The following is a 19,363-nucleotide window of genomic DNA, read 5'->3' on the forward strand; positions in this document are numbered from 1 at the left end:
ACTCGCCTCTACTTTTCTAACTCCCTCTACTTTGCTCTACACTCACCATCACTGAGATTACCTGGCAACTGAGCAGACCATGTAAGAAGATCTGAGGGCCAGCAAGACCCTGAAAGAGGGCCAAGAACGAGAAAATGCAATATCACCTCCAGCTTCAGTTTCAATTGGAAAAACGATTCTTTCTTTCTCTTGAAAAAAAAAAGATTTCCTATTGCATTATATATTGCATATTTGGCATGGGTGAGCATGTGTACTTTTAAAGACCTTCAAAGGAACTTCCACAATTCTGAGTTCTGACATTGGCTGGCACATGAATGAATTTGTTTTCCACTGATGCTCATTCTGAAGGTTGACACTCCGGGTTTCATGATATGTTATGACCTTTAAAATATTCGCTGTTGCATTTCTTTAAGGGATTAAGATAACGTCCTATGATCTGTAATATAAGACTTCAGCATGTTTTTGTGGCTAGTTGTGGCCATGATGTATTTTTGATAAAGGACTAATTAATTCAGAGCTAGTGCAAAGATAAATCCTTTCAACATACCACATCAGAAAAGCCAGGTGACATTTGGAATACCTTTCACAGCCACGCTAACACATACTTCATTTAACCCATTTTTGCCTAAGCCCTTTTTGGGAAAAAGGTACCCTCTCCCTATTAAAACCTAAACATCTCAGCCTCCGAAGCATATAAACACATGAAAAAAGTTGCATTTAAAAGCTAGAACATTCATTTTGCACTAGAATGTGTTCATTCAGCTCTAACATACCCATATATTTAAGAAAACAGCTCAAATCTCAAGAACCTTAATGCAGCATACGTATATGGGTGATTGACGTTTAAGGGCGTAACGCAAAAAAAAAGAATGTTTTTCCAATTCCTGAAAAAAATTATGGAAAAAAATGACACACGTAGTGGTCCGTGGAATTTCGCCTTATTTTTTGCCATTTTTGGGAAAATGTGTCCTGCCTCAACACATTGCATAGGCATGTCACATCGCAGGAAAATGAAGTCACACCACAGGAAATGCATTGCATTATGGCCATTTTAATCATTTTGTATACAGGACTGACATCTGAGCTCATGCTAACTTGATAATGATATTGTGTTTAATCTTAATATGTGTTTTCATTTATTAAAAAAAACTTTTTTTTCCTTCTATAAGAGCAGTCACACCACAGGACACCATAAAATGAACCTAAGCATTGCGTGACAGAAACATTGCAATATGAAGACATATTAAGAGGTTAATAGTCACCTTAAACTTCCACAGCACTCTCCAATAACTGAGGTACTGACTGGTTAGGAGCCAGTCTTTAAGACCCTTGTAGTTGGCCTTGCAGCTACCCATTCACAAACATTGACATACATGTCACCCCACAGGACGCAATTTGTGTTACGAAATTGAACTTGTAGTTAATGTTACTGTCTTGACTTTTTTCACATTCACATATCTTAATATAAAGTTAATATTTATGCAATCATGCCAAATGCTTCATACATTATTCAAAATGTTGTTAGTTAATTTATATATATATTATATTCCAGGTTTCATTAATGTTACAGTCACACCGCAGGATATTTGACATATAAACCTTTACATAAATCTTAACAAAAATGTTTCTTCTCATCTAAGACTAATATGAAACATAATGTACCACATCTTCTTTCATTGACATGTGTTTTTTAAAGGAACAATAACAGTTTTGTAGGTTTTTAACCAATGTTACGAAAAAACAAGGCGTCACGTCAACCACCCATATGTTGCTCCAGAACACAATGGGTTAAGAAGCCTTTGCTACTATGCTGCAACATAGCTGCTGGAAAGGGACATGCAGTGGTGCATTCTCATCCCCTCTTTTGGGCTCCCAAAATGAGGCTTTCTCAACGTTTACTGCAGACAAATGAGTGTAGTGCAGCAGCAGTAACATTTTAAAGAAAAATGCACCACCACTTTTAAACTTGCTCGGGAACCCTTGTGCTGCAATACAGTGCCACTGCATTTAAATCAACAGATAATTCTACAGATAAAGCTTGAATTCAATTCTACTGGACCATTTTCTGTCTGAGAAAAAAGTAACTTTTCTACTCATGATTATGGCACTATATGTTATATATGGTACACAGTTGCAAATTCAGGGCACTCGCCTGCCATGCAGCTGACCCGGATTCGATCCCCGGCCCAGGTCCTTTGCCGACCCCTACTCCCTGACTCTCTCCCCATTCACTTCCTGTCCACCTCTCATACTGTCCTGTCCATAATAAAGTCTAAATAGACCAAAAAAAAATCTTTAAAAAAAGAAACTACTAGCGTATATCTTTGACCCTGTATATAAGGTTTTGGAGGAATGGTTGACTTGGGTGTTTAGGTAAAACTCAGATGAGCCACAGCAACACCAGGTATGATGGAGGCAGAGGGCCAGAACAAGAGGTCATTAAAAATATAAACAAGCAAGCAGAGTTGGCCTTTGAACCACTCAAACTACCCTGTCTCCCAAAACTCCCGCCATGCATTGGCCTCCACTCTTTTCCTCCTTCTCTCCCTCTCCACTCCACAAAGTACATATTTTATATGCACTATATTCTGTGATCCTGCTAAGAAGCGTGACCAGCTACAAATCAGGCCGGAAGGATGTTTTTCTGAGTATTTGGTCTTTGCTACCCGCCCACGTCTGTTTACAAGTCACAATGGATGGAGAGTTACACTGTAACAAATAGCTGTTTATTTACGGCAATTCTGCAACAGCATTCTACTGTTTTTCGAAAAAACAGACAACTACTGTGAAAATATTACTTTGAGTCACATATTGAGCATAAACAGTAAGTACTGCACAATAGCAGTATTCGCCGTTGTGGAAAAAACTAGAGATGCACCGGATCCTACAAAAGGGTTGAAACATATAGTCTACTCGCACACGTGGGCCCTTTTTATTACGTTGGCGCAAACTATTTTTTAGACTCATTGGCTTATTGCCACACTGCCTGCAATAGCCGCTTCCAAAGGGATTTCACTCCATGCAGTGATTGGGGTTGTGAAAGACTGAAAAGCCTAGGCTAGACATGCACCAGACCCTGATTTGTAGGTAACATGCCGGATACCGGATCCACTGCTTAAGATCCTGCCGGACCCGGACCCTGTGAAAAACTCTATTATCCTGACGGATCCGGAACCGGAACCGGATCCGGTGCATCTCTAGAAAATAACAAGTTATTTTAGGCAGCACCATTGAAACCCATTCATCCTCCACTTGTCCGTGATCACCATCAAACTTCAATACCACCTGAAGAACTGAAGTCATTCTGACTGGTTAAAGATTATCTGATACTATCAAGCATGATGAAACAATTTCTAAGGAAACTACAATACTTAAAAAGTGCTTGATGCAGCAAAGTGTGAGTAGCACATGCATTTTGATAGTGATGAAAGTGTGAATGGCTGAAACATTTTAAGAACTTGTAACACTCTTGCAACAAGCAGCCACCATCTAAACCAATCTGCTAATCAGTGTCTGGCCTCACCTGAGTAGGGCTGTTATGCCATTATTCAATTACGGGCGTCACCTGCCAAGGGCCTGATGACTCTGGTCACATGGTACTCTTGCACCTGTATATAAATCTGGACTATCAACACTTCAGTTGCTTGCCTGCCTGCTGGCTGGCCTGCATGGCACAGCATAGCACTTGCTTGCCTACAAGCTTGCTTACATGCTTGCACACATGCTTGCACACTTTCCTCTTTGTGAAAGCTTGCTGTATGTGGCATCATTTGTGGCATTGTTGCATATAATGTGCCTGCTGCAAATTAGGCATTGCTTTGAGAGCTAGCTTGTAGTGCTGCTTGTTTGCTGTGCTACTTGGTGTAAAATATTTTTTTAAATACTGACCAATGCTATATTCATCATTGGCTCATCAAGAGATACAGTAAAAAGCCCACCTTGCACACTATCATTGTAACATAGCACTGCATACTCTGAAATTTTATTCATGCCCACACTTTCAAAGGACCACCGCAAACCATTTTCTCAATACAGCATAGCGCCATAGTATCATGCTCAAGGCACTCCAGTCATGGTGAATGATGGGAGGGTGGGGTGGTAACATGGCCAGGGTACCACAGTTATGGAGAATGATGGGTGGGGTGGGAAGTTGCCATGGCCATATTCATGAATACAACTATGACCCAGTATTTGCCTGTCATCACACAGTACAATTCAACTTTTTAACTGAAGTGTACTGTTATTTTTCTGTAGAGTACTGTTATTTAACAGTTCAATTGCTGCTGAAAAAATGTTATATACTGTGATACATTAAACAGCAATGAGCTGTATTTGATTTTTGGTGTGAAATAACAGTAGAATTACAGGTAAATATAATTGCCAGTAACTGCCGTTATTTTGCAGGGAAATTTCCTTAGAGTGTACACAAACCTATTGATTAGAGCGAGCATGCACAAACACACACATACGCGCACACGCACACACACGCACACACACACACACACACACACACACACACACACACACACACACACACACACACACACACACACAGACACACACACAGACACACACACAGACACACACACACACACACGCACACACACAGATGGTAGCGGTCGTCTCCGAGGAGTCTGCTGCTCTCCAGGCCTATGGACAGGGACGTGCCTTTCCTCTGACTAAGCTACTAGCAGGGCTAATGACAGAACTACCATGTTTAGGCTTCACCTTAAACAGGCACTATATCCAGCCATTAGAAACTCTCAATTATCTCTGGCTCCGAAACAAAGGGCAGTTTGAATTTCAAGAGGTTGGCCAACTTGGACAAATCGACTAAGAATCTTGCGCAGCATCACCAAAAGTATGAATAGGACCAGGCAGGAGACATTCAAACGCCAGAAGCGACGAACAACAGCTGTAACTGCAGTAGGTAGAGAATCAGGGAGAGATTTAGGTAAAAGTAAATCAACTCTAAACCAAAGCGACACCAGAGAGAATAGGGGTAGAGAGGCAGGACCTGTATCTGGGGCTTAGGGGGTTGGGGCTATGTTAATACTCTATTGCAGGGATGGGGAACCTTTTTCATTCGAGGGGCCACTTCAAATTCCTCCAAGGGCCGTAAAAAGTCCTCCGAGGGCCATACTGTGAACACAAACCAGGATTTCCCCCTGCACTTAGGCCTACATTGAAGGCAGCCACCTTTAAAACAGACCCCACCCTCTCTAGGTCCCCTGAATATAACCTAATTGTAGTGAAAATGTAATTTCTAAGATTCCTGTATGAAATATTTCGTATTTTATGTGAAGCTGCATATCCGGATAAAACGGCCCTGGAGACATAGCTTCCCCACCCCTGCTCTATTGGTATGATACTTGGTAGAACCGCGGCTTACAAACCTATTAATTGTCGCGAGCATGCACAAACACACACACTCATGCGACGGCGGGTTGTGCCTATCTGTCGTCCAGGTCGTCCCCGAGGAGCCGGCCGCTCTCCAGGTCGGTGGACAGGGACGTGCCCGAGGACGAGGTGGAGCCGTGGCGCTGCAGCTGGCCCGACTGGACCCCGTAGAAGAAGCAGAAGGCCTGAGCAGGAATACAGCATGCACATGCAGAGCAAAACACACAAAAACACAAACACAAGAACTCATATGAACAACAAAAAAACATGCAAGCAACATGCAAAGACCATATGCTAAAGGATTAAAGGATAACTTCTGCCAATTTCAATAAGCTGTTGTATTGCTCACGCTTCCCTTGACTTGTCAGTACCCGGTGATGCTGCATTTTTTTTGACTCAGCCCTTTCTGAGATCTGAGCTATTCTAATGGAGGCTGACTTTGTTTACATTAAAAACATTGCTAACATAGGCCTATTCCAAATATACCGGTAATCCCAAAAGGTATCGCTGTTTGCTAGTTGTCTGCTGATGTTGCTTAACCTTCTGGGTGTTATTGGGAATAAATCAAGAAGCATTTTTGAAATGTAAACAAACACCTGCCCCCATTACAATGACCAGGATCTCGGAAAAGGCTGAAGAAAAAAAAAATCTCAGGTACTGACAAGTCCAGGGTAGTGTGGGCATTACAACTGCATGTGAAATTGGCAGAAGTTACCCTTTAATTATACTCTATAAAAGAAACAGAAGGTTTTTAATGCACATGCAAAGCGAACCACAAGAACATAAGAACACAATGTGCTAATTACAGAAAAAAGCATGCATTACATAACATGCTTAAACAGCATCAACATAACAACATACTGTATCAGAGAAACATGCAAAGAGCAGAAAGGATTAATGACACCCCATAAAAGAAACAGGAGGCTTTCACATACGCATGGATAGCAAACGCAGAGCTGAACAGCCTGAACAGCAGGAGCTACCGTAATTACAAGGATACATGAAGAACATAAACATAGCAACATGCCACAGAGCAACATGTTTATTGCATGCAGAAGCAAAGAACAGATAAGTATAACGACACACAGTCAAAGAAACAGAAAGCTTTCAGATGTGTATGCAGAGCAAATCAGACCAGCAGTGAGAGTACTGATAATCACACTCAAATATTGAAAACAGATATGCAACACAACCACGAACAACAGAGGCTATAATGCACAAAGAAAAGAAAGTTGTAATGACATGAACTCATGCGTTCACGTAGAATCAGAAGTAATATGCATATGACAAAGGGAATATGCAGAATACTGAAAAGAGTGAAGTGAATCGTCCTGTTTTACATAGCACTGTTCATAAATCATGTTGTTTTCTTGTGAGTGTGTTGCATGTAATATCAATCAAACTGTAGTTAGGTTGTTTTTTTGTTTCTATTAAGTCCAGATAAATCAAATAAAAACAAACCCCTCACTTCAGTTTGATTGATGTGCTCGGCGACACAAAATGGAGAAAAATGATCTATGAAACTTCACTACAACGGGGGATATGCAAATGAATCCCTCTGTACACTGAAACAGCAAAGCAGGCAGGCAGACAGGCAGGCACGGACTACTGTAGCTGCATGCAGATAGATTTCGTTATTTATCTAAAAAAAAACTCAACCCAACAATCTGAAGTATGGAGAGTCGATAAACTGAAAGAAGAAGTTCAGTGGGGGAAGTTCAATGGGTGACGACGATGAAACCCAGGATCTGCCTCTGGGCTTGGAGATCACTGACGAAGTGCTCTGAATTATTCTGACAGAGGCTAATGTAAGGATGACAGATCAAGAGCAAACAAAGTAAGATCTCCAGCTTTTAAGTGAGGGGTTGACATGTCACGCTTACACATCTAATAGAAGGGGCCCTGTCAGTGTCACTAACACATGACATGAACAGATGGACGCGTGTGTTTGCATGTGCGCTATGAAAGCAGCTTCTCCTTTAGCCTGACAGAATGATAGGGTTTCAACACATATTTCATGGGCAATTCAATTCGTCTGAATGTTTTGCCGTTGGCATTATTTCTGAGCTCAGTTGAGGTGGTCCAAGTACACCATTCTCCCTCTCTCTCTCTCCCTCTCCCTCTCCCTCTCTCTCTCAATTCAGTTCAATGAACTTTATTGGCACAAATAACTTAAAAGCGTTGCCAAAGCATAAGGCATGTTGACGAAACATCTCTCTCTGTCTCTCTCTCTATCCTTCTCTCCCTATCTCAAAACAACCGGCAGGCACACTGACCTGAATGTCAATGGGCAGACACTTACCGCCTTGATGTCAGAGTTCTTGCATGCTTTGTAGACAAACTCTCCAATGGCTACAAGAAGTAAGACACAATTCTCTCTCTCCCTCCCTCTCTCTCTCTCTCTCTCCCTAGCCCCTCCCCACTCACCTACTCGATGTCAGAGTTCTTGCGTGCCTTGTACTTGTAGATGAAGTCTCCAATGGCTACAAAAAGTACCGGTAAGGAACACCTTCTCTCTTTCTCTCTCTCTCTCTCACTCCCCATCCCCACTCACCTCCTCGATGTCGGAGTTCTTGCGTGCCTTGTAGATGAACTCTCCGATGGCCACGAACACGGACAGCACAAGTCCGGCGGCGAGCACGATGAAGATGCCCCCGATGTTCTCCACGCCCAGGGCGTTGGCCTCCTTATTGTCCTCCTCCGGGCAGCCGTTGCCGCGCCACCACTTCTCCTTCATCATGTGCAGCTTACCCTCCTCCTGCAGCTGCAGGATGGCGATGGTCACCTTGTCTCGGTACGGCGAGCCTACAGGATCAAAAATAGGAAAGAGAACAGTGATTTACATTCTGCAGGATGGCGATGGTCACCTTGTTTCGCTACGGCGAGCTTACTGAGACAAACATTACATTACATTATATGACACTTAGCTGACACTTTTATCCAAAGGGACTGGTAGTTATTTTTTTAAGCCCAGGGTATCGTTTACAGTCCCTGGAGCAGTGTGGGGTTAGGTGGTGATGGTCAACTTGTTACGGTACGGCGAGCCTACAGGGACAAACACAACCAAACAAAACCTTTTAACCCCTTTGCATGCACAGAGCTTCGGTTATAATAACCTTATTTTCTTTACATTTCACTTGACGCCGGTGTCATACATATGACATAACACAGTGTCATAACAGTGTCATAATGCAGCCATCCATGTGTCATAAACGCTATGTTAATGTCAAAAACATTTTATGGGCCCGCCAGCTATTCAAGAGTTTCAAAATGAAGAGGTCTTTTCCAAAACACAATATATCCACTTTCAAAAATATTAGAGGCTTCAATGTGCTTCTGAGTTAATATCAGTAAAATCTGTGTTTTGATGTTTGAATTTGGTGTGGAAATATCAGATAACTTTAACCCAGTTCCAATTGGTCCAATGAGGACTTGAAATAAGTTTTGTATCTGTATGTCGAGCCTGCAGGGACAAACAAGACTAGACAAGACTTGAATCAAGGACAGGGTTTCTTTTTTTTAATGAAAGATTTGTCTTGGTCTTTTTTTAACTTAATTTGATAGGACAGTGTGAGAGGTGGACAGGAAGCGAATTGGGAGAGAGACGGGGAGGGGTCGGCAAAGGACCCGGGGCGGGAATCGAAGCCGGGTCAGCCACATGGCAGGCGAGTGCCCCACCGGTTGGCCACAGCAGGGCCCAAGGCCAGGGTTTCAAGTAGTAGGCTGCACAATGGTCTGGAGCAGGGAAGGTGAAGGAACATCACAACCAGTACAGAATGATATTTAATCACCGGTTTGTCACACACAGCACACAGTGGGGGGCTGAAGGTGAAAGAACATCAAGAACATCAGACATGTCAGCTGTGAATTACTGTATGCAAATAATACCATACAAAATATGATAGAACTAGCTGACATTCCATATCAATTAAAAAAAGGAAATAGATTATCTTAACTTGGCGTACACAGGGAGAGAGTGTGCAGAGTTGTTTTGTTTCTTTTGAACAAGAATTAGCTTGATGTTGACATCAAAAGATGACAAAAAAGCACTGGGCCTGGAGCACAACAACAATTCTCACAACACACATTTCTTTTGAGTCAGAGATAAATAATGAGCCAAAAGAAGAATAAACATTGTGATTTGTGATAAATCCAGCGGGTGTAATTGTCGGGCAAAATGAATGAACTCATTGCTGCTGGCTGAGCATCACTACTAATGTCATACTGTAATTATGATCAAAGCTATCAAAGCAAAGCCATTACTTTGTGAGTACATAGATTAATGTGCATAAATGGAATGGACATTAGCAAAGTGCATTTACTTGAGATTAAGAATGAGTATTGTTCTAGTAAAATGGGAAAGTTTAATAGCGTGCAAAACTTTTCACTGAGTCTTTGCTGTCCACTTCGGAGTTCAAGCTGTTTGTTTGTGTTTTTCGCCTTTTGATGGACACCATTTTGACACACATTTCAAGACTTCACTCCGGCAAACACAAAATGATAAACTGCACCTATCAATCTCTCACAAAGCCTCAAAACAAATAATGGAACTCAGTATGTGGATTTACGTATGCTCAACCTCCACCCCACCGACAATGACCACCACCATCACCCCGACAAACACAAAATGACAAAATGCCTTGTCAATCTCTCCTGATAGCGCTGAAGAAATAATGAACTGTGTGCTCTATGTGGATTTATGTATTTTCAACCTCCATCTCTCCTCCAGACGGACCACTGACCGCCCTCAGGGCCGGATTAAGATGGCCTGGGGCCCCTAGGCTACAGGCTGTTGTGGGGCCCCCTGGAGGACAAATTCCGTGCCAAATTTACATAGACAGTGTCATAATTACAAGATAGGAATTAAGGATAACATGTCTGCCAACTTTACTCAGCACCACAATTGAGTACAATCTTGCCACAATTCTGCAATTTTTCACTTTTGGCCAATCAGGGGCTCCCTTGGCTGCAGCCATATCTAGCCTGTGCATTAATACGGCCCTGACCGCCCCCACCATCACCACCACCCCGTCAATCACAAAGTGACCAAAACTGCCATGTCAATCTCTGCCAATACAACAAAACAAATAATGAGCAGGATGTGGATTTATGTACTCTCTCAACCTTCACTCCTCCTTGTCACTGACCACCGCCAACCCCACACTATCATCACCACCTCGACAATCACAAAATGAAAAAAAATGCTGTGTCAATCTCTCCCGATACCACAAAACAAAACACATAATGAACAGTGCTGTATGTACATTTATGTATTCAGTATTCTCAACCTCACCCTCTCCACAACACTGATAGACAACCCCCAACCCTCCAACAACCACAAAATGATAACCCCCCCCCCCCCCCCTCCACACACACACACACACACTGACAAATACTAAATGACAAAAAAGCCTTGTCAATCTCTGCCACTCCAACAAATAAAATAAGGAACAGTGTATAGATTTATGCTCAACCTTCATCCCCTTTGACACCGTACAGTCCCGTTCTTCATCATGCCCACCCCGGCAACCACAAAATGAAAAAAAAAAGTCCATGTCAATTTCTGTCAATACGACAAAACAAATGATGAACATTATGAGGATGTACAGTATGCCTGACCTTCACCCCCCTAGACACCAACCCCCGCCCACTGCCACCAGCACCATCATCACCCTATGGGGCAGCCGTGGCCTAATGGTTAGAGAGGTGGACTGTAGATCACAGGGTTGCAAGTTTGAATCCCACCCTTCCACTCCCTAATGCACTCCATGGCAGAGGTGCCTTGATCAAGGTACCTAACCCCATATTGCTCCAGGGACTGTAACCAATACTAAAAAAAAGCGTCAGCTATGTGTAATGTAATGTAATCATCCTGGCCTGATTCGCAAACCTCCCAAAAACCACTAAAATATCACAATTTTGGTGGCTGCTTGATAACTGAAGAGGGTTAGGATTATGTTTAAGGTGTAGCTCCATAATGCACACCGTTCCACCAGTGGAACGCGGTAATAGTCATTGAAAAGTTAACCACCATAATACTACACTACTATGACATAACAGTGCCTTTAGTAAGGCACAACGACTTGGTCATTGGCATTCTGGTAACGACAAATTTATAATGCTGTACAGTAGCCATGAACACTGGGCACGCCAAATACCCAAATACTTCAACATTAGCACTCCTTGTACTGTAGAACGTTTCCTCCTCTGAGTTATCAAGACAACAAGCCCCAATCAGAGATGGCTCCTTCCTGACCCCAAGTAACGCACACCTGTAGGCAAACATGATGTTGGATTGGATTGGATTGGATTGGATATTGGATTGGATTAGACATTGGACAAATACACAATCAGACACAGACAACACCTAGCCAAACCCCCTCCAGAGAGTCTGGTAATGAGACCAGTCTGGATCCGAGATGACAGCTGTCAATCACTCCACTAACCTGATGTACCCTACCCTGCTGTCGAATTCTCCCCTTCCCTTCTCTCTCTCTTTCTCTCTCTTTGTCGTTCTCTCTCTCTCTCTCTCTCTCTCTCTCTCTGACACACACACACACACACACACACACACACACACACACACACACACACACACACACACACACACACACACACACACACACACACACACACACACACACACACACACACACACACACACACAGGTGGAGCTACAAAGCTACAAGGGGGCGAGCAGGGCATTTGCATGTACAGTCACTCCGGAAAGTATTCACAGCGCTTCAATTTTTCCGCATTTTTTTATGTTACAGCCTTATTCCAAATTGTATTAAATTAATCTCTGTCCTCAAAATGTAACATAAATACCCCATTATGACCATGTGAAAAAAGAGTTCTTGAGAGTTTTTGAAAATGTATTAAAATTAAAAAACAAAGAAATCATATTTACATAAGTATTCACAGCCTTTGCTTAATACTTTGTAGAACCACCTTTGGCTGCAACTACATACATTTTTTCATTTCAAAATGAAAAGGGATTAAAAGGGAGGTCATCGTGTGTGTTACAACCTTACTTTACATTTAAATTTTACATTTTGAATCTGCAGATGCAGACTAGCCAGATGATGCACTTTTTTTGTAAAACTCACTTGTTTACCATCACACATTCTTGACGCCATCTAAAGAAATTTTTTTTATCTTGGTCTCAAGAGAGATGAACAGACCAAGGATATGGATCACTGGAACCATGTTGTGTGGTCTGATGAGACCAAGATAAGCAAATTTGCTTTAGATGGCGTCAAAGATGTGTGGTGGTAAACAAGTGAATTTTACAAAAAAGTGCATCATCTGGCTAGTTAACCATGGTTGTGGGACTGACATCGTTTGGGGATGTATGAATGCCGTCAACATTGGAAATCTGAATTACACCTAAAGATGCATGCATGTCAACATGCACTGTGACTACAGAAGCAGATCATGATACTCTCCATAGGGCATCATCCTCCTCAGTGGGCCTATATATTAGATCTGGCCAATTACAACTACCCTTGGCATCAGTTGTGGAGGAGTACAAAGTGGCAAGGTGCCGAGTCATCCTTTCCCTAAGGGATTCCAGCGATTATCTGCTTAATCAAGCCGGCGTTACCACCAGATCAGGACGAAAGTGGGCTGCCAACACCTCTCTCTCTCTCTCTCTCTCTCACACACACACACACACACACCCTTACTCACCAATAGGGGTGCCCACTCCGTATCCCTTGGAGTCGATGAGTCCTCCGACCTGTGTGAGGTTGCAGTTCCTCTGGCTGATGTACTCAATGCTAGTGGACTCCATGAGCAGGGCGTAGTCCGTGGTCAGCACGCGCGTGATGCCCTCGCGGTTGTTCTTCATCAGAGCCGTGTTCTTACGGCTGCTCATGAACGCCCACATCTTCTCGTACGTCGAGATCTTGGATTTCTTTGAAACAAAAACATCAAACAAATTAAATAAATAAATGATGTCAATGAAATCATGATGCAGATTTTTTTTATGGTTGGAAGTATTTGGATTTCTGGAAACAAACTTTGACCAAGTTTAAAAAATTACATAAGATAAAAGGCTCTTTTCCACTGCCGGTTTTCTGATAGGCCTACAGCTCGACAGAACACGACTCGGCCACAACTTTATTCTTTACGATTGAGCTGTGTCGTGCCCAATCGAAAAGCAAAAACTGGCAGCCGAGTCGCGCTGTGTCAAGCTGTAGTCCTACCAGAAAACCGGCAGTGGAAAAGAACCTCAATTGAATTGATGTAATCATGTCAGCACAGTGAAATTTGTATGTAGATCTTCTTGTACTGTATGTGGGTATCATGGATTTCTTGAACAACTGAGTATGGAAGTCATGTAAATTACATGAGTTAAGACATTCCATTTTAATCATGGCAATCGATAAAACACTTCAAATCAATAATCCACACAAATGAATCAGTTTTTCCATTGCCAGTTTGTAACTCACCCTGGGCAATGTCACCTATACCCATCCATTACTTTTTCTGATATGTTACAAACTGCCAAACAGACTAACAAACATTTGCCAGTAAAAACACACTTGCCTGCCTGAAGGCAATAATGTGCACAAGCATGGCAGCACATGATGAGCTGTACAGATGACATGTACAAGGAAATAATGGTGGAGGGCAATCTAGACCTGTACATTTCGCCGATTACATTAATGGCTTACATTTAGCTCTCGCTGCTCTCCGGAACAATTTTCATCGAATTAGCTACAGGGACCAGCTGCCCTTGAGAAATAAGTGGTGCACAAACCCTGCTGAAGGGCAGCTCAGCTACTGTATGTATGGAGCGACAACTAGAAGGTTGTAGGTTCGAGCCTTGCTCTGCCTGACCCAAGACTCCATTTAAAGCGACATTCCAATATTTCTGCACATTCCCAACATTCCCCTCAAAAGCTTTCCTGGAGGTACAAGTTGCGTCACCAGACTCAGGGAACAGCAGGAAGAACAGGGGAGAGGTTAAACTCAATTATTTAACTTGAGGTGAGGTGAACATTTAACTTATTTACAGAAATGGAATGGGTGGAATATCGCTTTAACCTCAAATTCCTCCTGGTGGCAGATTGGCACCTAGCTAGGCAGCTTCTGTTTACCAGTGAGGGAATGGTTTAATGCGAGGCACACATTTTGAAGTCTTTACAGTGCTCACAGGAGCAGTATAGTGCTACTCTGATACATGCAGTCAATGGATGTAGGTGCAGGAGTGCACTGGTTATTCACACTTCTACTATACTGCCGTGAAAAACAAGAACGCAGTAACTCGAAAATGGTCGAAATTGAGTTTAGATCGGAAATGGGTTTTAAACTACCTCATTTGTCTTGTGTCAAAAAACTGTGGTCCAACATCGTCCCGTTTTTAAGAAAAATCATGTTGAAAGTGCAAAAATTATGTTACGCCGGCCCGTAAAAAACAAAAACGCAGTAAGTCGGTGAGTTACTGCTGCACGGGATCCGGGTCGGGAATCGAACCTGGGTCAGCCGCATGATAGGCGAGTGCCCTACTGGTTGGCCGGGCCTCTAGCTTTTCTTTTACTACGGGTATAGGAGTCAGACCTGCAACTCTCCAATCTCAAGACCAAAAACTCTATAACCATTATGCCACAATTGGAAACTTGCAACTCCCCAATCCCTCTTGCAGGCCATTATGCCACAACTGCAAAAAACAAAAGATAAACAACAACTTTATGTCAAAGTATGGTTAGCTCCGGGAGTCTGGGTAGAAATTTCAAATTTCTGCTTGCTATTTCACAATTTCAACCCGCTATTTCCATTCTCTAAAAAAAACCCATCACGTATCTGCTGATGACATTTTTGAGCTATTGCATCTGTCTCAACACATGGGTTTCCACCTGGGACTGCCCGTCACTGTGCCATTAGTTTATTCACAAAGTTGTGAAAGTACTGAAAACTAGGCACCATATGGAGAGCGGTGCTGATGCAAGGAGCTACTTGCCCATGGGGTCCCAGGTTCGAATCTGGCCTGGGTCATTTCCCAAGACCCATCCCATGTCTCGCTCACGGTGCATACACACCGCAAGAGCGGACATCCACTTCCACTGACTGTGGGTGGTATCAGTCCGAAATGGTTAGAATACATGTAAACAGATCATGCCTTGCACACAGGAGCGCGGTGTAAGCGCGGCGCATGTCTGGCCCGACCGGACATGTCTGCGATGCTCCTTGAAAATAGAACTCGAGTCTATTTTCCTGTGCGGATGTCCGCATTCAATGAGCGGGCTCCATTGAAAATGAATGGCTGCTGCCCGCGGATAGAACGTGGACGCTGATTGTGCAGTGTGAAAGGCAGCCTGTGAACCTCTCGGACGATGCCCCGGAACACGTTAAGCGAACACGAATATCTCTGTGTGTATGTACAACAGTACTGTCACACTTACTTACTACCTGACGCTTCTCACTGTGTCAATCCAAAATAAACACCAATATTTTCAAAACTTAAGACAACCACTGCAGAGATATTTGCAGAGCTATGACTTAATACTGTGTGTAGGACAGAGGGCATTCGTCAGTCAGCATATCAATCTGATGGCTCTGCTGGGGATTACTACAGACATACAGACTCTCCAATGTACACAGGTACACATATGAGACTCCATTAATCCCGCCGTAAGAGAAGAGAAGGCCGCGGTGGAATGGACATTGGATCTCTCTCTGTCAGTGACTGCAGTTGCATGCAGAGAATATTCTGAGTGTGTGGTTTTGAGCACGAGTCATGTTAAGGCATTCATTCATTCCAAATGTGTCTGTGTTCCAGGAATATTCCACTTGTGTAACATTCCAGGATTTGTTTGAAACGGAATCCTCACAATATTCTGTGTGAAGCCGAAACACTCCGTCATGCAGTCAGTGTGTGGTGTTGGAGAGGGGTTATGAGGAGTGGATGGGTGAGGGTGGAAGGAAGGAGGAGGAGGAGAGAGTGAGGTGAGGTGAGGTGGATCGATGAGATCCACCTTCCAGTGTGTGGAGTTGAGGAGAGGGTAGTACAGGGTGGTGAGAGAAGGGAAGGGTAAGAAGATGGGATGGGTATCAGATCCCTGTGGCAGTGTGTGGGGTGGGGGAGGTGTGTAGGGAGGGATGAGGGATGTAGAGTTAGTTATGTTATGCATGGAAGCTCATCTTTTCCGACAGAGTTGAGCAGAGGGAGCGGAGGAGCGGAGAGGAGCAGAGAGCAGAGGAGAGAAGAGGAGGGAATAAGCAAGGGAGAGGAAAGGCAAGGGAGAGGGTGAGGGTGAGGACTTGGGAGGAGAGGCAAGGGAGAGGAAAGGGAGAGAAGAGGAAAGTGAGAGGGCAGAGAGGAACGGTGAGGAGAGGCAAGGGAGAGGCTGAGGATGAGGGTGGAGAGGAGCGGTGAGGAGAGGAGAGGGAAGGGAGAGGAAAGGAGAGGCAGGGGAGAGACAGGGCAGAGGAAAGGGAAGGGTGAGGGTGAGGGTGAGGGTGAGGAGAGGCCAGGAAGGGGAAAGAGTGAGGGTGTAGAGGAGCAGTGAGAAGAGGAGCGATGACGAGAGGAGAGGCCAGGGAGAGGAGAGGAGCAGTGAGGAGAGGAGCAGTAAGGAGAGGAGAGGAGAGGAGAGGCAGGGGATAGGTAAGGGAGAGGAAAGAGTGAGGGTGAGGGTGGGGCTGTGGGCAGGACAGATGTGCGCTAAATCTCTCTCTGCTGATTCCATCTGGATGTCTGGAGACACCCGAGGGGCCCTGAACGACAGGACAGAATAATCATCACACGCTAAGCTAGAGGGAGAGGGAGGGAGAAAGGGAGGAGAGTAATCACACACACTCTCTCTGCCCCTGTCTCTTTCACACACACGCACACAGAGACACATACTCAGGCACAGACACACACAGGCACATATGGACACACACGCGCGCACACACACACACATGCACACACGCATGCATGCACACACACACACGCACACGCACACACGCACACACACGTACACACACACACACGTACAGAGGGGAGAGGAGAAAAGGAGAGACAGATGTAAATAGAAAGTGAAAGAGAGCGAGAGAGAGAGTGGGAGAGAAAGAGAGAGAAAGAGCAAGACCCATACTGATGCTCTCTCTCTCTCTCTCTCTCTCTCTCTCTCTCTCTCTCTCTCTCTCTCTCTCTCTCTCTCTCTCTCACACACACACACACACACACACACACACACACACACACACACACACACACACACACACACACACACACGTACACACACACACACGCACACACACACACACACACGCATGCACACTCATGCATACACATACTCACTCACACACAAGGCTGGCTGGGCACTAAATAGGGAACTATTTAATGCTCCTCAGGTTTTAGTTTGCTAAGCCAGGAGGAGGAAGTCAAAGGCATTCAGTCTGCCCCTCAAGGGAACGATGCGATGGCGTCATCCTGCTGCCAGCAGCCCTGAATGTAGCACCTCCACAGCACAGCATTCCCTTTTCATTCACACACTCACGCTCACGCCTCATTTAACCCGGCAACCCAACAGCCAGAGATGGACATTTAGATTGCTACCTACAACGTACCTGCACTGAGAAACACACTCACGCACACATGCACGCACGCACGCACACACGCACGCGCACACACACACAACCATGCTCGTGCATAGACACACAGTCACACGCATGCACACTCACACACACACTCTCTCTCACACACATACACACACAACCATGATTGCGCATAGACACACATACACACACACAACCATGTTCGCGCATACACACAATCACACACACACACACACACACAGGCACGCGCACACACGCACACGCACACGCACACACACAAACGCACGCAAGCACACACACAATTTACAAGAACGTGGATAAAGCATGGAGAAGACCTCTCCTTAAGTTGTGACAAGATTTAACATGAACTTATTGACCAATCTGCTTTACACATGAATCTGCCTGATCATCGTCTTCCTCCTTTGACTGAGTGAAATGTCCATACTATGAAAAGGCGGAAAAGACATCTTCCAATTTAATCTACCTACATACTGTACATCTCCTTGAAAAGAAAATAGCCTGTTACTTTGAATCTTATACCACATACCTAAGAGCAATCTACCGCTGGTAACTGTCAACGTGTAGAGAGTTTCATCTGCAATTTCACCTGCAGATAGCAAATGGATTTCAGCGTTTTGAGGATGTCAAGCTGCGATAGTAATAAAAAAACTCACTGCCACATTTCTCCACCACCATAGCATCTCCACAGCTGTCTTTCGATGGTCTAAAATAGGATACGAAATGTGTAAAAAATCATCATGACTGTCAAAAAGCTTGAAAGCACAACATCCACACAGAGGAATGCCTTATTTATTCACCTCGGCTGATGCTAGCCAGCTATTATGTATGCAATTAAGCGCATGTACATACATTTGCTTGCCATTTTTACCCACGTCTGAAAAAAAAGGGAGTGTACGGTATCAAGGGGACTGTATGTATCAAGCTGTAGCCGCCCGGCATCCCTTCCAGCACAGCACAGCACTGATGCATTGTGGGCCACGACGAGCGAGTTTAGGGACTATGGGAAATCAATTTTCCTGCTGCAACTTTTGGCAGAAACCAATACCACAGAGAGAAGGGGAGCGTGAAAAGCTCTTAATATAAACCGACTGGGCACACAATGCGCCTTGATAGATGCTTTCAGTAAACAGACAAAGCAGATCATTAGACAACACTAAGTGATCCCCCTGCTGACTGCACACACTGCATGGAGTTTTCAGGTACGGTACACAACAAGGAAAAAGTGGCTAAAAGGTGCACAATGCTAGATTCTAGATTCACTTTGGGGAATGATCACATTCTAAGTTTTGAAGTTCACTGTATGCAGACACTATATCTAACTTAGTGCTTCTCAACGGGGGGTTGAGAAGGATACAGCTGAGAGGGAGGGGGTGCCTCAGGCGGGTATTAGTCT

General features: G+C 44.0%; 1 protein-coding gene across 1 annotated transcript in view; it reads right to left on the minus strand.

The window, feature by feature from the left end:
* Nucleotides 1-5,442: 5,442 nt before the first annotated feature.
* The window catches only part of grik1a (glutamate receptor, ionotropic, kainate 1a), a 69,736-nt gene continuing 55,815 nt past the window's right edge, over nucleotides 5,443-19,363 (minus strand). The window contains exons 13-15 of the mRNA XM_063203310.1: nucleotides 13,093-13,318; nucleotides 7,955-8,205; nucleotides 5,443-5,585 (exon numbers count right to left, since the gene is read on the minus strand). Coding sequence (XP_063059380.1) covers nucleotides 5,454-5,585; nucleotides 7,955-8,205; nucleotides 13,093-13,318 — 609 coding nt within the window. The 3' untranslated portion in view covers nucleotides 5,443-5,453. The remainder of the gene's footprint in view (nucleotides 5,586-7,954; nucleotides 8,206-13,092; nucleotides 13,319-19,363) is intronic.

This window comes from Engraulis encrasicolus, chromosome 7 (assembly GCF_034702125.1).
Source record: "Engraulis encrasicolus isolate BLACKSEA-1 chromosome 7, IST_EnEncr_1.0, whole genome shotgun sequence".
Lineage (NCBI taxonomy): Eukaryota > Metazoa > Chordata > Actinopteri > Clupeiformes > Engraulidae > Engraulis > Engraulis encrasicolus.